The sequence below is a fragment of the Gymnogyps californianus genome, chromosome 2, assembly GCF_018139145.2.
Source record: "Gymnogyps californianus isolate 813 chromosome 2, ASM1813914v2, whole genome shotgun sequence".
NCBI lineage: Eukaryota > Metazoa > Chordata > Aves > Accipitriformes > Cathartidae > Gymnogyps > Gymnogyps californianus.
Window position 1 is genome coordinate 81,071,960 of NC_059472.1, and position 18,617 is coordinate 81,090,576.

At 35.5% G+C, this 18,617-nt stretch overlaps 1 protein-coding gene across 1 annotated transcript in view; it reads right to left on the reverse strand.

Annotated features, from left to right (window-relative positions):
- Positions 1-18,617, reverse strand: part of DNAH5 (dynein axonemal heavy chain 5) — a 133,165-nt gene that overhangs the window by 9,802 nt on the left and 104,746 nt on the right. The window contains exons 61-73 of the mRNA XM_050915913.1: positions 18,077-18,214; positions 17,343-17,478; positions 15,559-15,875; positions 14,109-14,264; positions 13,501-13,683; positions 8,441-8,684; positions 7,233-7,347; positions 6,573-6,763; positions 5,159-5,280; positions 4,119-4,268; positions 2,188-2,433; positions 1,533-1,752; positions 670-875 (exon numbers count right to left, since the gene is read on the reverse strand). Of these exons, the coding sequence (XP_050771870.1) occupies positions 670-875; positions 1,533-1,752; positions 2,188-2,433; positions 4,119-4,268; positions 5,159-5,280; positions 6,573-6,763; positions 7,233-7,347; positions 8,441-8,684; positions 13,501-13,683; positions 14,109-14,264; positions 15,559-15,875; positions 17,343-17,478; positions 18,077-18,214 (2,424 nt within the window). The remainder of the gene's footprint in view (positions 1-669; positions 876-1,532; positions 1,753-2,187; positions 2,434-4,118; positions 4,269-5,158; positions 5,281-6,572; positions 6,764-7,232; positions 7,348-8,440; positions 8,685-13,500; positions 13,684-14,108; positions 14,265-15,558; positions 15,876-17,342; positions 17,479-18,076; positions 18,215-18,617) is intronic.

Consider the following 18,617-nt stretch of genomic DNA (forward strand, 5'->3'; position numbering starts at 1 on the left):
TGTTGATAATGCAGGGATGTTTTAGTTATTGCTGAGCTGTGCTTACACAGAGTCAAGGCCTCTTCTGCTTCTCACACCACTCCACCAGCGAGGAGGCTGGGGGTGCACAAGAAGTTGGGAGGGGACACAGCTGGGACAGCTGACCCCAGCTGACCAAAGGGATAGTCCATACTATATGACATCATGCTCAGCATATAAAGCTGGGGGAAGAAGAAGGAAGGGGGGGGACGTTCGGAGTGATGGCGTTTGTCTTCCCAAGTAACCATTACGCATGATGGAGCCCTGCTTTCCTGGAGATGGCTGAGCACCTGCCTGCTGATGGGAAGCAGTGAATGAATTCCTTGTTTGGCTTTGCTTGTGTGCGTGGCTTTTGCTTTCCCTATTAAACTGTCTTTATCTCAACCCATGAGTTTTCTCACTTTTACTCTTCTGATTCTCTCCCTCATCCCAACATGGGGGGAGTGAGCAAGTAGCTGTGTGGTGCTTAGTTGCCGGCTGGGGTTAAACCATGACACATGTATACTTGGAATGTTGAACGTTTGTGGAAAGAAACACAAGAATAATTTAAAATCATATTTGTGTTTCAGTTATTGGGAACCATGTATGTACATTCCACTACTAGAAAGATCCATCACCCTAATCCACCTTCCCCACAAAAACGTTAATTACCTTCTTGGCATCCATGCCATCCAAGTGGTTTTGAATGAACTGCACAGTAGCATTGAAATCAGCTTGATTAAACTCATAGGGTATATTCCAACCCAGAGATCCAAACTTGCGTCTTTCTTGAACAGTGGAGTGTAGAAAGGCTACAGCATACAACATTGGTTTCCATTGTAACATGTCACTGACATCTAGTAAATCCTGGCTGACACCTATTAATAGTAAGTGGGCTTTATAAGAAACATAGTAATCGTATTTTTCAAAACTACTCCAAATCAGTACTAAAACATCACTCCTAGAGATACTCAGTTGGTTCTCTGTCTCTCCCAAGAGTAAATTATTGTCCTACAGAGTGCTCTACGCTGAAGACAGTTTATAGCATGTTATTAAGTTGCTCAAATTAAAAGAGTAAACTTCAGAAAAAAAACCTCACAATTTACTAATAGCTGAATTCACATTGCATAAAATAAATGTCAAAGAGTCTGTGCAGAAAGTAACAATGTAAAGAGTACTTAATAGCCAACAAAAACTAACATGTCACTTTTCTGCCAAAAGACACAAGAACATTAACAATTTAAACACTTTCAACTCAGATATTAGAAGCCAACATTTGAGAAAAGAAAAAGCATTTCCTGTTTTGCTGTCCAATTAGTTCTGGCAACAGAACTTCAGCAGATCTTCTCTTCCTTTCAATTTTCACAACTTCTAGCTCAAACCAAGGATCAAGATGTGTCCTGGCATCGTTGTGATCAGTTCCTCATACTAGCTCACACCTACTGTCAGTGGCTACAGTGTGACCACATGATAACACTAGAGAGTCCAAAAATGAGCAAAATTTAATTTTAAATCATTACCACTCTAGCACTCACCACTATATGTTCTCCTTAGTCCAGCTCTGAGCCCTTGTGGTGGTTCATTGGTAAACTTAATAGACATTTGAAGAAGGGTGATGGGGAACTCTTTGTGAATGTCAGTTGTCATCCACAGTCGAAAGCTTTCATGGACAGTCTCTGTCTCTATTACAGTGTCCATCAACTCATCCAAAAAGTCAAGCCCAAGGTGGCAGTTTTGCAGAAGTGCCCAACCTCCCTAGTTTAAAACAACAGAATATAAAGTTATCAACATTGTTTACAAACTGAAATCACTAAAATCACTGGTTATGCTGTAGGTTAGGAACAAAGCCAACGCATCTAAGCTATAGCAAAATATAGTATGTTTAAGTGCTTGTCAGAGCTGTTAAAGGAAGAAATCCTCCACAGTCAATTTTGCACCACTGGCTCACCAAATCAAAACCAAGGCCTTAATAATTTGATTTCATGTACATTTCATGTACAAGCAGAGACCAGTATTCATGTTATGGCCAATTAAATGACTGTGAAAAGACAGTTCTATTGCTTAGGACACTTGTTTATAGGTTCTTGCATCAGCATTAACTACCCACCAAACAACTTTATTTCATGACAGGATTTTAATTTCTAAGTGTTTAATACAGATAGAAAAAACATTCAGATTTTTGTCTCTTACATGAGCCATTGTCTGCTGTAGAAGTTTACGAGCATGGATTTCTTGCCCCTGGCCCATGGAAACATAACGTGTCTCTGTCTTCAGTCTTTTTCCCAAAGCAATAATTGAGTCCGTAGGATCAGAGCCCATGGAAAGAAAGCATATGAGAGGAGTACGTGGATCTGACTCTTCCCATGTCTTCTCCAAGTCCAAGATGACTCCCTCTGCATATTTTTCCCCCATAGTGTCAATGATGTATTTTCTTGCCTGTATTAAAAAGGGTAAATTTAACCTGTGATATAATCATTTAATACTGTTTTCTTCCCCGTGTAAATACAACCAATAAATAAACTGAAGAGCAAAGGCTGCTATAAATTTATATCAGAAATACAAATATGCAACAAATTTATTTTTTTACAAGTTAACATATCATACTGTCTTTGAAGGTGTCTTATTACAGCTTTATAAGACCAGTTAAAACTTAAAAAATAATTATTTTATTATACATCTGCATGTATTGTTACATATAATACCTATAATTACAGTATAATAAAAATAATCTTACTAAACCTGTAGAAGGGTTTTAATGATTTAAAGATGGTATCTCCATTAGATAGCATAACTCCTAAACTTAAAATCTAGCTTTCCTTTCTAAATACTAGAGAAAAAAGGAGGAAAGAATGGAAGATATGCTTCAAAGGTGTTGGGTCTTTCCCACCTTCATGCTTAAACAAACAAAGAATTAATAGTAGTAATGATGAAAATAACTGTCACTAAGTAGCAGATCCAGAGGAACAGGTGAAGACCATCTCTGTTATTCCTTATATATTTATTTATTTCACAAATTGTTAGATTATTGTTCCTTTTTACTAAGAAACAGAAAAGGTTCTTTCAAACAGTCTGAGATGATCTTCCTTGTATTCTTTCCCACTACATTGCTTTTGTCTTAGACCAGTCTTCCCCTTAATACCTCTGCGTTACTTCTCACACAAAAGATATTCAGCATTTAGCATTTGATAAGCTATCAGTTTTCATAAAACTGTCATAAGATGAAAGTGTATCTTGCCCCCATTAACAGAACTGAGGAACTAATTTTGCATGATCCGTTTCAGACACATAGCACACATCTGAGAGATTCATTATACAGTACCATTTAACCTTCTACTGACCGCAGTTACACCAATAATTGCTGAGACTTTCTCTGAATCCAGCCACAATGTCTAAAGGTTTGCATCCATAAAATTAATACCACACTTTTATTGATGCATTCTGACTTCAGTAAATTGCCAATCACTGCTCTGAAATTGTCAGCAATTGCATAATTTTTATTCTTTTGCATGATGGAGAAGAACATAAAGATTAAAAATAGGCTCCTAGAAGTTGATTTTTCTTAAAAATAGGTCTAGCCTTTTAATAAACTTTAATTTTATATTTCTCTCGTTTCTAAACAGATGGCTTTAAATTAAAAATTTTGAACAGACCTTAATATAGATTTTTCTAAGGTGAGTGTAATTCTTCCATGCAAGAAATGGTTCCTCAGTTAAGTTGTTCTCATGTTTTGTTTTGTCTCAGCCAATTGAGTTCATGAAAAGATTTTACTTCAGCCTAACATGAGGACACTTCCACAATTCCAGTGAGTAATATCAGCAAGGACAGTCAAAAATACCTTTCAAACTGATAATGCAGAACTGGATAAACACATAAGTTTCCAGATGAAATCCTATCTCCATAGTAAAATCATTGGCTACTATTCTTTCAATATATTGGAATAATTTTGCTAACACTGCCCTGGTAACAAATGCATAAATTGTCTGAAAAGAATTTCAGAAAATGCAATGTAAAGGTCCATTACAAAAAGGATTTTAGCATTAAATAAAAAAGTACTGAACTGCAATCCTGTAACTGTTATTCTAATAACACCTAAATAGACTATGTTGGCTATATAAATGTACCTGAGCTATGGTCCTGTCAGGACACCAAGATCTGATAAGAAGAAGATGTCTGAAGCAGTCCAGGGATTGACCATAGCCACTAGGAACCAGTTCTTCTTCAGGATTCTCACTATCAAACCAGATTTTCCACTGTTTTTCTGCTCTGGAAATCTGCAGTTATGCCATCAAAGGAGTAAATCTCACTAAACAGACAAGTCACATTTCAACTGCCACTAGGTCACAAACTTTTAGTGAGGGTCAGAGATCCACACGTAATCCACACACAGGCATTTGTCTAGCAATGTTAGTACACAGATTTAGTAAAGGTACTAAAAAAAGAGAGAATAAGCTTTCAGATTTTAAGGACAAAATTGTAGAATGCAACAATGACCTTAAGTATTCATATTCTGAAAAAATGAGCTACTACTCAGTATTTTCCATTAATGATATAATGGCATAGCAAGGTCAGAACACAGATAGCTAGGCTCAGACATAGCCTTGAGAACACTAGGTACATATCAGCTCCCCACATGACTTTACAGAAGGTACTCTTCACATATACCAAATGCTATTTACTTGCTCCATTAGCTACCATACACTTAGTGTCCATTAAGACTATTCATACAAGTGTTGAATTTACTGAATGCCCTGTCCCTAACTCTTACTCTATGTAATCAGAGAAATATTGGAACAAGCATCATAAAAACATACTGTAACAAAGCACAACAGGGATGCAAGGAAGTCTAACAACCAGAAGATTTAGGTTGTATTATGTGAATTGGATAACAGCAAGTTGTATCCCAATCTGAAAGTATTATAATTATATAGGGTGTGAAATGATCTACTTTCTTCTTATTTTCCTGAGGTTTTTTAAGTCTTTTTATCAATACAGGTTGCTAAGCAGTCAGGGCCACAACTATGGCTATCTGCTGTCAGTTTCATTCTGTTCTGTAAAATAAACCAGTTTCCCACCACATGTCTTGTGGCATCCCACACACATCCCACCACTACCAGATGATCACTGTCAAACAAGAGATTCATTTTAAAAAGCTCTTACTTACTTGATCAAGAATATCTGAAAATTGTTTAAGCTTACTGAGCTCCACCAAGTTCAGCCAAGTCATATCCAGAATCCATTTAGCTGGCTTAGGAGGACAAGCTTTAAGGTCTAAGGAAGCACCACCTGCAAGAAATTAGGGATTAGTTATAATTAGAAATGTTGGAGACACCCAAAAGACAAAAAAAAAAAAAAGAAGGACCTATTTGGAAAATGTTAACTAGATACTGCAAGACTATTTCACATGACTAAATCTTCCCAGTCTGGACAAAGACTGCTTAATAACTAAGGACGGTCAAAAAGAAATTTCTGAGTTAGGTAATATGCAAAATTTATTTTTAAATCTTATTTTTCATCTTACTTTAAAATACAATTTTTTAAAATCCATAACAGCTTCCCATTACAAGCTAAATTTATTTTTTACTGTAGAAGAATAAGCTTGAGTTCATGGAGAAAAAACTGAAGAAGCTTAATTTCAATGGTTTTTTCTTTGATTTTTTGTTGTTGTAGATAATGTAATAACTTTGCCAATATGTACATTTGCCTTCCTTGGAATTCAACTGAAGCTAAAAGAAAGCAAACACAAAATAAAAAGAAAACACAAGCTACAAGAATCCAGATTTTTAATCATGAAGTTACAAGGTTTTTCTACCTTATAAAGTCATGCCATCTTTGGTGAAGCAGAGTTTGTAGTTTGGTTAGTTTATATTAAGGTTTTTTTATGATGTACTTTAAACTTCATCTTTGTTAACCAGTTTCTCTTTTGAGGATTTACTATTTCTTTGTGCAATGTGCCTTGAAATAAATGCTTGTTGGGAAAAGATATTCTGAAGATTCAACATGGAAAAATTAACAGTTATAATCCATAAATAAATGTTGCCTGGAAAATTAAATATCTCGGAAACGTAATACAAAATGACTCCAAGCTTTCAAGTGAAGATACACAGTGCTTGCACGCAGTTAAGACTAAAGCCATGAACTTGTCACATTCAGCTAAGAGTCTGATATTCTTTTAAACTGTTAGCATCACTTTCTGTTCCTGTTTGCTTGCTCATCCTCCTGCAGTTACCAAATAAACTAAAAGATGTTTAGTATAATAATTTTTCTAAGTCAAACACATACCTGGTGGTATTTGAGTAGCAGACATAAACATCAACTGAAAGGATGCTTAACAATTTTCCTTTTAAATTCTCACGATTCTCAAAGCTATATTTATCAATATTCAGTGTGCTGCTATAAATTAGAACTACCATACAATGTTGTCTGTCACCAGAACAGAATGATAAGCATGTATTCTTTCAATTGACTGGCTTCTCATGTGCAAAAGGAAGCAGCAGGTTGGCTAGGAGATATAACTACAGCTCACAAATTTTCTACAATAATATGTGCTCTACTTAAAATTGTTCTGTAGTTCTAACCTTTAATAAGTGTCAGAAATTCTTCATGCTTCACTTTGTTTCTTTGTATATCAATCTTCAATGTAAGTAATAACGTGAAAAGAAATTTGTGCTCCTCATAGAGTCCTCGGGCAGCATATTTGAACACTTCATATGTCATATGTTCAATAATATTAGTAATCCTCTTGCTAGTTATAGGGCTCTTGGTAGACCTGTTGGAAGAAAGGTCTGCAATTGAATGTCTATTTGCATAGGTTTTATTAAAGGGAATACTATGTAAAAAGACAAAAAGCCATAGTTCAGAACTTTCAAAACATGAAAAAATAATAGATCACAAACACAAAATATCAGACAGCAAGCTAGCAACAACTTTCAGATTGAAGGAGCAACAAAAAAAATTTCCTTTCTAATCAAGCCTTTCTGCATAGCTGAAAATCAACACAGTATAATGGTTTTTATTACCTAATTCCTAATTTTTAAGGACTGTAAGTACATTTGAAGGTTCTTTGCCTTGGTAACTAACAGACAAAGGCTTACAGGTATTTAAACTGACAATTCCTGTCAAGATTGTAACGAGGAACACTCTTCTTTCTGACATTAGTTTACAACAAATCTTTAGTGTACTACAACCACTTCCAGGACTGGGTAAATACAGGTTATACTTATTGTTAGCTAAATTACCTGGCTAGGGAGCGGTCAAAAAGCCCCAAAAACTGCCGAAGTGAAGTCTGATACATCACATTGACCATGCTCATCTCAGTAATAAGGAAGTATAAGATGCTACCTCGAGTTGCAACTGAAGGACAGGAAATAAGACCGTGTTCAAAGTAGAACTGCAGAGCAGAAAACTTTAACTCTCTACAAGTACAATGGGTTTAACACTAATGCTAACTGAAGATCCTTGTGTTGCTCCATTCTTTACTGGCCAGAAAAATAATTAAAAAGTTAATTTAATCCTCATCTCTACATCAGAAAAAATGAAAAAAAAAATCTTTTCTGTAATTAATGCATACTATGCAAAGCCCAGTTTGCAAATATGAGCATATTTGGAGAGCATCTGGATGGTATACTGCAATATCCAGATCATCAGTAGAACATATAAAAAGTAAGATGGTTTCAAGTAGTTTGAGTATCCAAATTTCTCCTTACAGACTTTTACAGGAGTCATATAAAAGCCAAATGAACTACATTGATTTAACTTACTTTCAGCAGTCATTTAGTTTTAAATACAAAGGTTTTACAAAATCTGCAATGATTTCCGGTACACTAGCTGTACCATTTTACACATTTCCTAAAATGCAGGTATAACACTTAATTCCAGAAAGTATTTTTTTTCCCACTTTTTTCATGTTTTCAGCTGTCAGTTAAAAGCCAAAAGACTGATGAAATGTGCTGATTATAATAACTTAAGGATCTATGACAGGATAAACAAAGCATTTATCCAAACACATACAAAAAGCATTTACGATTATATTGGCCCCCTAAAAGAATGCCAACATGTTGAACTCAAACATACAGTTACCTAAATATCATAATGACTGGTCTCATTGACAGTCCATAAAAAGTGTCAACATTTTAACAGCTAAGAGAGAACAACCAAGCCCTTCCAAGTTTCTTACACAGTAGACTAGATGGACAGGTACACTTGTATATAGAGCAATGGGAAGTCTAGGGACAGAATAGATCATTCTATTTTATAAATTCCATGTGAAGCATAACATTGACTATTTTCTCCACCATAGCTTAACATGACATTTCCTAGATACATTTTACAGGAAAACACAGATCCTTCCCACCCATTACGGTCTTCCTGATCTCATCCTACCATTTCTCTGACTGTTTTAACCGTACGCTCCAGTCATTTGTCTTTCATCACTACCTTCACTCACCAGGTCTATATTCTTCACGGGCTGAGTTGATCTGTACTTCAGTTTCAGCAGAAGTTTGCAGTTTCTGTGTTACCTCCTCAGCAGTCTTCTTAGTGTTACTCAATACAATTATTAGACTCTCATCATCTGCCAGAGAACTCTTAGTGCTTGTAAGGCGGAACAAAAGGTTATCTTCTAGGTCTTTAATCCTCCTTTTGTTCATAGTCACATCTTCAATAAGATCTGTTCTTTCTTTCTCTAATTCCTGTTGGAATACATGGTAATATTTGGAAAACAGAAGAGTAATCAAAAATAAAAACAAAATAAAATAAGGTATTTAGTTTTAAAAGTACTGACCCTACTAAAACAGTGTAGGTGAAGAGTAACTGCACTAATCTGGGGAAAGAATTCCCGTGATATTTCTGACAGCAGGTCTATTGCCAGGTTTCTGAACCTGCTACCTAAGTATGCATTAACAAATTGTTTCAACAAATACCATGGAGCATGCTCATATCATGCCCTAACAGAACTAGAAGTTCAGAATAGTAATTGTTTTTCTTCTCTTTCTGTTTCAAAGCCAAGTGCAAACACTTTTCCAGGCATAGGAGTTTATTTCACTCCACCTAATGCCATCCTCATTTATGCCCTGTTTTCCAATCACCATACTGAAAATACAGTCTCAGTAATAATGGGCATCCTTAGTCAACGCATCAAGCATCAAATATTTCAAGAAGTGCATCTAAAAATACTTGTCCATCAAACAGGGATAACTTCAGTCTCTCACTAAAATGCTTCATTGATTAAGAAAAGAAAGCATGTAGAACTCAAACTGAGTTGCTTCACTAGAAGTATTTAGTTGATTACTTTTAGTAATACAAGCTGGGTGGTTTATATACCTATTTTGTTTTCCAGTGGTCATATATAAAAGATGGATACCTGCTGATTAACAGCTTTACATTTCAAAAAAAAAAAAAACCAAACTGTTTAAAATATCTAGAAAAATATGCTCTTCAGAGACAAAAGACCTTTCAGTTCATTCTTAGACTACTCTTAAAATTAAACTTTAAAAGCTTGTTACAAATGAATCCCTCAGAGATAAAAATACTCTATTGAAACAATACAAAATGTTTCAACACAGTGAAGTAAAAAAAAAAGAAAAAAGGAGAGGATGGGTTAAGAGTCTTTCATAAGATAAGGATAATATGAATCTTACGAATTAACAATAAGTGAGCCAGTTGGTAGAAATATTAGCTATGTCTACAGAAGTACTCCACTGTTTACGAAGGTCTGGTGGATAGTTTTAACAATGTCTCTCCAAAGTTGGAAGCTCTATGTTCACTCCACCTTTGCCAAGTCCACTTCAGCACTGCAGACAGGCTGCTACTATTCCAAAGAAACAGGGACAACACTAATACATACATGATCTCTCATATAGCACTAGAGGCATTATGAACCTGAGACCTTAGCAAGGCTTAAGGAAAGGTTTTACTCCCCCATTTGAGTAGCCTTCAGTTATACAGATTTGCAACACTGTTACAACTTTTGAAATTGCTTTTTTGTTTTCCCACATTCTAAACTTGTGGTCTTCTCACGCCTACATTCTGCTAACATTCCTAAGTATTTCAAGCATTTAGTTCTTGTAAAGAAAGTCCTTTTATCTTAAAAAGGAAATTTAAAAAAAAAAAAAAATCATCTTCATCTCATTATCAGATTTAGGTTCTTTTCTTGTCACTGTATAAAAGGTATATTGAAACATCATCATCATCAGGTAGAAAAGATTTATTGGGACCGTTGTCATAGAATAATGTAAATGTCACATAACTTAGAAGATGTGCATATAGATTCAAAAGATTCTGACAAAAACTGATGAAAAAAGACAAGACAGTTAACTATTTCAATCAGCTGATGCCTAATGGAACTAAAGAAAAGCAGGTAGCAATTATGAAGAAGACAAGCATTATGCAAGTTTGATGAAGCAGAAACAATTTTTAGAAGTATAGCATTAAAAGAATGTTAGCATCCAATTAAATATAATAATTATCATGCTGAGAAATCATTCTGAGCCAAATTAAATTTCATGTTTTGCTGAGTTCAATTTAAAAGGTTAAATATATTTCAGAGTGCAATGCATTTAAAAAACAGAAAGCTAAGTTTTCCTCACAAGAAGAGCCTGAAAAACAAGTTGGAAACAGAATGACCAAACTAAAGCAAGTGAAGTAACCTTAGATGAAAACCTTAGTGAAAAATCCATCTGTTAAGCTTTTAAAATACTTTTTGCAGATCAGGAAGAGTACACAGTTGAAAGTTTTCTGCATGTCTTCAAAAATTTCCAGTTGTAACATCAAGGATGCAAAAAACCTAAGCCAAGTTACCTTATACATAAATTCAAGGAACTTGCACCAAAGAGGCTATTTCAAATCCAGCTTTATGGAATTGCTTTCACAAGCTGACGTCATTTTACAGGCTGTACCAAAGAATGCTAGATCTTGTTAATATTCATAAAATATAAAAGCTGCTACATAGCTTATATCATCCTGTCACAAAGTGATTCACTAGTGCAAGAATTTGCACCAACTGTTCCTTACAAAACTTGAGCCTTTTTCCACCACAAATCTTGAAATATGAATGTAAAAATTCAAAAAGCCATAAGTAGTTCTTGTATATTGTAACTCCACTACTAATCTGACATATCTATTCCTACAACACTAAATAAGCAAGTCTTTTGTCAAATTACATAACAGCCAATGTATCAAAACAATCATATCATTAAAACAGTATAAGTTATACTACATTCAGATGTATATCAAGTCCCTCAAATCCAATTATTCCAAGAAATAGAGTAGAATTCAATTTATACAGATATACCAGCTACCCTTTGACCTTCTTACGTTTAGCTCACATTTTGCAAATCAGTTTAACATTCCGGTGGAAAAGAAGAAATCAGTATCAGTATTCTTATCAGTAATCAATCAATTCTTTGAGGCATATGCCACACAGATTCTACCAATGGGCATACCAGACAACACAGGAACAGAAAGTCAGACTTTGCAGAATCTTTAAGTGATGTGCTGTAAACCCTCCTTTTCCTTGCTTCATGTATAAATCTCATTCATTCTAAGTGCAGAACCATATTAGAGACAGTGGAATGGCAAGAAGGATGTAAATGTACATATAAACCTTGAAGAACACTAACTTCAGATAAATAATCTCTTCTCTTTTTGGGGCAGAAGTTCCACACGTACTTTCTAACACTGGATATCACCAAGCAGTTATACTGCTCAAATCATTTGGCAAACTGTCTCACAGTTAAATAATTCCACCACATCCATACCAAAGGCTACAAGAAGGTAGCAAGAATCCAGACACTTAAGAGGGAAATTCCCAAATTCTCAAAGGTACGTAATTAGATATCATAGGAAAAAAAGGTTTTGGACTGTGGGATATGTCCGAATTGACTCTTCAGGAACCTTTGAACCGCAGGGTGCAAAAACAGAGGCCAAGCAAACTGAAAAGTATATTCTATGAAAGTCCCCCTGCCTGTTAAGTGGTCCACTTGTCATTTATCTGGAAGAACTATCCCCAGATGGTCAAAAAAAAAGCAGTAATGAGTATATCACTCTGAGAAGCTGGTCTAGAGAGCACAGTATGTCCACCCATTAGACATTCCCAGTTAGTGGCAAAGATACCATAGAATAGTAGAATAATTTCAGTTTGGAGGGGACCTCCAGAAAGGAACTATTCCAACCCCCTGCTCAAAGCAGGTCTAAATAGGTCAGTTGCTCAGGGCCATGTCCAACTCAGTCATTAACCCCTCCAAAAATGGAGATTCCACAACATCCCTGGGTAATCTGTTCCTGGTTTTGACTACTCTCAATGTAATTATTTTTTTCCCTAATATCTAATCAGAATTTCCCATATTCCAACTTAAGTCCATTACTTCTCAGCCTATTGCTTTGCACCTCTGAGAAAAATTAAGCTCCTATCTTTTCTGTGTCCTCCAAGCAGGCATACAGCAACTGCGATGACTGGAGGAATTTGCTGATAAAATGACTGTCATCTTGAGGAATGTACTGTATTGCAGGGCCCAGAAGTGAAGTTTGGCATAAGGCTTTGTGAATATACGCATCACAGTGTGTTTCAGACAGACAGTGATAATTCCATTACAGAGTGGGCTGACAAGCTGTCACTGGCTGAAGTGAAGCTGATGGTGCAATGAAGCTGTCTGACAAAATCTAAGCCTTCATAGAATGAGTATGATTTCTCTCATGAGATCCATGGACTGATCAGGAATGAAATGTAACTACTTGACATTAACATGATAACTGAGGCCATTAAGGAGGAACATCTTACATTGGGGGAAGGTGGGGGAGGAGGACGGGAGGACCTCAGCAGATGCCACAATAAGGGAACAAACACATTCCTCTCTAGTGAAGGTAAACTGGAACTATTGCCAAAATCTTAGTAAATACAGTCACAGATGCATAGTGTCTCATTTGACTTCAACATTGCCTGACCTTATAGTTACAGGGATTAGGCGTCCAATAGTTCAAAAGATACCAACCAGCCTCCCTTCAGAACTGCTGGTGGCATGTTTATTGGGATTGTCACGCTGAACTTGAACTTCCTCAACTAATACATCTGCAATGTCAAAATAGGTAGCTAGCCCGTTTCCCCTTGGAGCAAGGAAGTAATTAAGTCTGAATCCTTTGCACCAAGTTATGTTGCCATGAGCTCCACAGTGTGTAGACAGAAGAACATCAGTTTTTATTCCAGGCCCTTTTCCTTTTCACAGGCCATTCTCATGAGATTATAACTCCTTGAGGCAGAAAAAAATAAGGTGAGTATGGTACAGTTGGGACAATAAAGACAAATAGAAACTTCCACTTGAATGAGTCAATTTCTTCTGTGCTAGCTTTTAAACCATCATAAATAGGTTATATTAAGAATAATCACAATAGAGAGAGCCAGAAAGTTACCCTGCAATATGGGAAGAGAGAGTAATAAATTAAAATTAAAGTAAAACTTCCTACAGGTAAATGTAAGATGTATAGCCAGGAAAAAGATACAATTAATTCTTTTACCTGTTTCTCTGTGAGAATGACTCTGCCTAAGAGTTGATTTTCAAGACCTTTCATGGTCACGGTAAAGTCAATGATGGAGGTTCGAGCACTAATTTCAGGAGAGTAACCTGGATTTGGTAGTTTTGTAGTAATGTAAAGTCTGAAGCCATTCATAACATCTACTTCCTTATCACCAACCTTCACCTTAAGAAAAGTATTAAAAAGAAGTCTTGAGATATCAAGAACCAGTACACACACTTTCAGATGCTTCATGCAGAAACAAAGGTTACATGTTTCTATTCAAAGGTGTAAAAATCCAGCTCCAAATTATACATCTGATCCAAAGAATTTGTTGAGAATATCTATGGAACACTAAATGACTCATTCACAGATTATTTCAATTTTTAAAAATTGTTATAAGCAAAGGGATAAGGAACTCTACAGGTTAAATATATCAACTATTTGTGACCTTAAACTTAAACTCTACTTTTTTTTGGTATTAGCATTAATCAAATTTAAATATTAGTTTAATCTTTTATAGTCATATACTTATTAAGAGTTATTTTGTTGAGGGCAGGGGGCGGTGGGGGCGCTGTTTCCACTTGTTTGCTCACTTGTTTTATTTTTACCTTGTTGGCTGAACCTGTTTTAATGAAGTTTCTTTCCAAAACATTATCAAGTGCTGGGTCAAGCTCTTCTCCAACATCTTCTATCAAAAGAGGTCTTCCCAAAGAAAGGCTGTCTTCTAAGTGATTTCTAAAATACTTGTGATTCAAAGAAGTGATCTAAAAATACAATCATGGACCCATATATTATGTTATGCCCAGTTACCAAGCTTTTTGTTTGTTTTATATTTATAAATTATTTCATTTTATTTAAATTACTGACAAAAACAATGATCCTGTGGTTAGACTAGGATTAAGGCAAAGATTGTGACCACAAGGAAAGGTAGCATCAGTGTACCATATTCTCAGATCTCACTGAATGCAAACTTCTATTTTTCAACTACAAAAGTAGAAGCAAAGCAGCACTGAGCACTTAAAGTTTTTATATCCTATGAGTGGAACTAGACCAGAAATTCACAGGAACCTTTTATCACCTTCAATTTTATCTTGGATAACATCCCCAAGTCAAACTGCAGCAAGGTCAAATGCAAGATTAGGGCTCTTTTTTTTTTTTTCTTTCCCCCTTGAAAATTAGGGGGTTATATTGAACAAGCCATTAAATAGTCTTTGCTTTAAAAAGTAGTCCTCAGTACAATTGTGATTAATTTTCAGCATGTACACAAAGCACATTCAGCTTAGTTTGTTTATAACTCCATAGTTAAAGTCTAATAATCATTTTTAAACATAACTAGCTAGGCAACCATCAAAGGGTTCCGCACTGAGATAACAATCAACATGAATGAAAGTAGTTTGCTAGTAATACTCTCAGAGGCACTCTATTATCCTTCTTCAAACTCCTCTATCTTTTTCAGGGATATCTTTTAAAAAAGCTGGTTTATTGGTGTAATCGTAATTGTAGCAAGCAAGGACTTTCTTTCTGATATTTTCCCATTTGCATTGAATTGGTGTATCTTGCCTCAGACTATACGTTGTTGCAATACTGTCTTCCCTGTATATTTGCAGAATATTTAGCACCTGACATCCATGTTAAGACAACACAAATTATCAATAATTTCTCATTAAAAGTTGATAAAAATATCATGCTGTGTATCTTCATTTTTAAACATTTATATGAACCTGTATTAATCACTTATTTGGGTTTTTTTTCTAATGCTCATAGTATTCTGCAAACATGCTTCAGCCCTTATCAGACATTACCCATCCAGCCTATTTTCCAACAGTTTGTGCTTCATTAAATTCATTAAACAAATCGAGTACTAATAAGCTTCAAATGTACCATTTTCCTATCTATCCAAATCTCAAATCTACCAAAATGTATCTGAGATGTCCTTTATATCCAGACTATGCATTTTATATAAAAGACATTTGCTAAGTATGATTTGAATCACTGAATTTTAATGTTTTGTGAGCTAAGAGTTTCTAGGGATTATGAAAGCACCAGCGTTCCTATTACCTGAAGTTCATTTCTACCTTCCTTATTTTTAATCCAAATTTTACCCTGCGCCTGTGGATCGATTAATAAAGGATAACGAGATGCTTTAGTGACAATGATTCCATTCTGTATGGATAAGTCATCATTTGGTAATCCTTGCAGGTTCCATTCGCTGATAGTTGGAGCATCAGTCAACATTTCTATGAGGTTCAAGTTGTTACCAAAGGGGATTTTCCGGCTTTTCATTTCCTTTTGCCAGTCAGTTAATAGCAGACTGCGGAACTCTTGGTTAAAAGGACCAGAATAGGACAGAAAAGCTGTAGCCAAAAGTACATCACCTTAAAGAAAAAAAGGAAAAAAGAGAACAAAACATTACAACTTTGCCAATTCTATTCATGAATGAGCTGCTTCCTTGTCTAGTTGTTATATGGTTTGGCTGGTAACTGAAGAACACACTTTGACCCATAAAGACAACAAATTAGCCTCTTTGCCAGGGCTCATTACATAGCAAGACAATGCTACATAGACGCCACATTTACTTTATCCTTACAATGCAACTGTAGGAAACAAGAGATGGGCATCTGGCAGCCAGCCAAGGTCAACGCCCCCCCACACACACATAACACTATTCCAAACACCAGATCCTGCACGAGCAGGACATGGCAGAATAAACTTACTCATAAACTTCCAATTCCATCATTTCCTTGCACAATCATGAGAACAGGCTTAAGCAATATTTTGGGGGGAGAAAAGAACCTTGATTTAGGTGTACTAATTAAGAACAAATCAATTACAATTATTACTCCTTCTAATAAAAAATTGTAGCAGACATCATTAGGGAGGTATTAAGTGTGACAAGTTTTAATCTTCTGGTCAGCTTCAAAATTGCCCCCCTAAGTTTCATGACACCATAGTTTTGGGGGGGGGGGGGGGGGCGGGTTGTACCACAGAAGTCAGAATACAGGATTCAAACTGAAGAAGATACTTTACTTTTATACTGAGTACTAATATTTTTTAGAGTTTTTCAAGTTATCTATAAAAAAACCATGATGAGTGTGTGGGGAAGGTATCCTGTATTTTTGGAAAGTTTATAATACACATATATGTATTATACCAGCAAATAAAATACAACCTATCTACTATACTACAATCTATATAACAATATCTGCTTTTTACAGCATTTCAAGGCAAAAGTCAGAGAATAAACTTCAGACCACAGTAAAGGACAAGATAAATTTCATTTACTTGATCTAACTAATAAATTAATTCTTTATTACAAAGTACTTTAGTTTCCAAATGCATATTTATAAAATAAAAACGAACTTCTAACAAACAAAAGTTTTATGAACATTAGTAACTGTATTTAAAAATATTGATTTCTACACATAAATGTCAGTGCCTGAATATCAGTCTTCCTCTCCTCCATATGTACTCTCAGTTATAGACATTTTATTGGCACTTGCTAACATATCGCTCTCTTTGGACTGCTGCCTACAAACATCAGTCAAGTTAAAACATCAGTGTCCCAAGTATGCACTGCATGTTATACATGTCAAGTAAAAGCCCATGCACAGCATACACAGTTACTGTATCATTTCTCTTTTTAAATATGAACTTTAGTCTCATATTGTATTTTTTACCTAGCAGTGCTTTAGCAAGAGAATTAAGAACAATTACCCTCATTTTAGCAACAGGGAAGATAAGCTACAAAGGAAAAGTTTGAAAAGTCAAATGTTTTCAGTTTCACTACCCATCACAACTCAAGTGACTAACTTCCAAGTTCAAAGGTGTGGACAAAAGCTTACCCACTAGCCTCTTGGTTTGCACGGCAAATTCTTTACTCTGCTCTGTCCACCTCTCTTTTTCACCTGCTAAACCACTTATGAGACTTGACGCAGTTTGCATTTTATGACGGCAACGCTCAGCATCTTCAAGCAAAGTCTAGAGAAAACCATACACCAAGAAATATTGTTTACATTTGTGTATCTGATAGGCCAGAAAAATCTCTACATCTAATTAAACCAGTAGTTAAACAACAGCTTAAAAATATATTCTCATACACTTGTATCACCATGCAGAGAAGGAGGGAAAGTGGGATGGAAAAAATATATCAGGACAAACTATCAACATCTGTCATAAATGTGATTCAACTTTTTAATATTTCTGCTCTCAACTTTCATGTTGGCATACATGTTAAATGATATGCAAAATGCCTGGTACCTATTAACTCTGGGGAATTCTGCCCAGAATTTCAAATACATTATACACAGATAATATACATTAATTAAACTTGATGTTACAGTAGTAGGCACTAAACAAATAATCCAAATAAAATAGTTTTTGAGGAGGTAGGAGGAAGGGGGGGAGAGGATCAGTGGCGAAGGAGAGAGGTGAGACCCAAAGAGGCAGTATCCAAATAATATCTATCTTTTATCCTCTATCAACATCCTTTGCAAGGAATAACAGTGAAACTGAGAGAATGCATTAAGTTTTCCTTAAAGTAAGGATGGCAACTTCTTTTCTGTAAAGAACTGTTCACCTGTTTTTCTCTCATGGCTTTTTCATACTCTGCCTGCACAATATCTAATTCTTCTTGCTTGGCACCCAGTTCTTCTTGAGCTTTCTGCAGATCCAGCATAGCAGTGGTTAGGCGATTCTCCTGGATTGCTAAATTAGCCTATGAAGCATACAAATATAAAAGTGTATTCATACATACAACATCTCAAAGCATTTACTATAATGTAACTCAAAGAGTTTTACTGTACTACATTTCAAAATCAAACTGCTCAGTAGAGATTTCATCATTCATTAAAACCTTTTATTTGAATTTTACAACAAACTAACTTCTTATTGCAGGTAGCTGCAGTTAAGCAGTTGGTGTAACATCAGTTAGAAAAAATAATTAGAAAAACTTCTGGGAATACCAGTCATTCTCCATCTGACACAAAAGTTAGTCTGATCTGACCTGCAAAAAAGACCGGTGCCACTAAAAGCCTATTTGATTTCTCCAACCACTATGCTTTGTCTAATGAAAGATACTACCTCTAACTACAAATCTTGCTTCCCTCTCTGTCATTCCT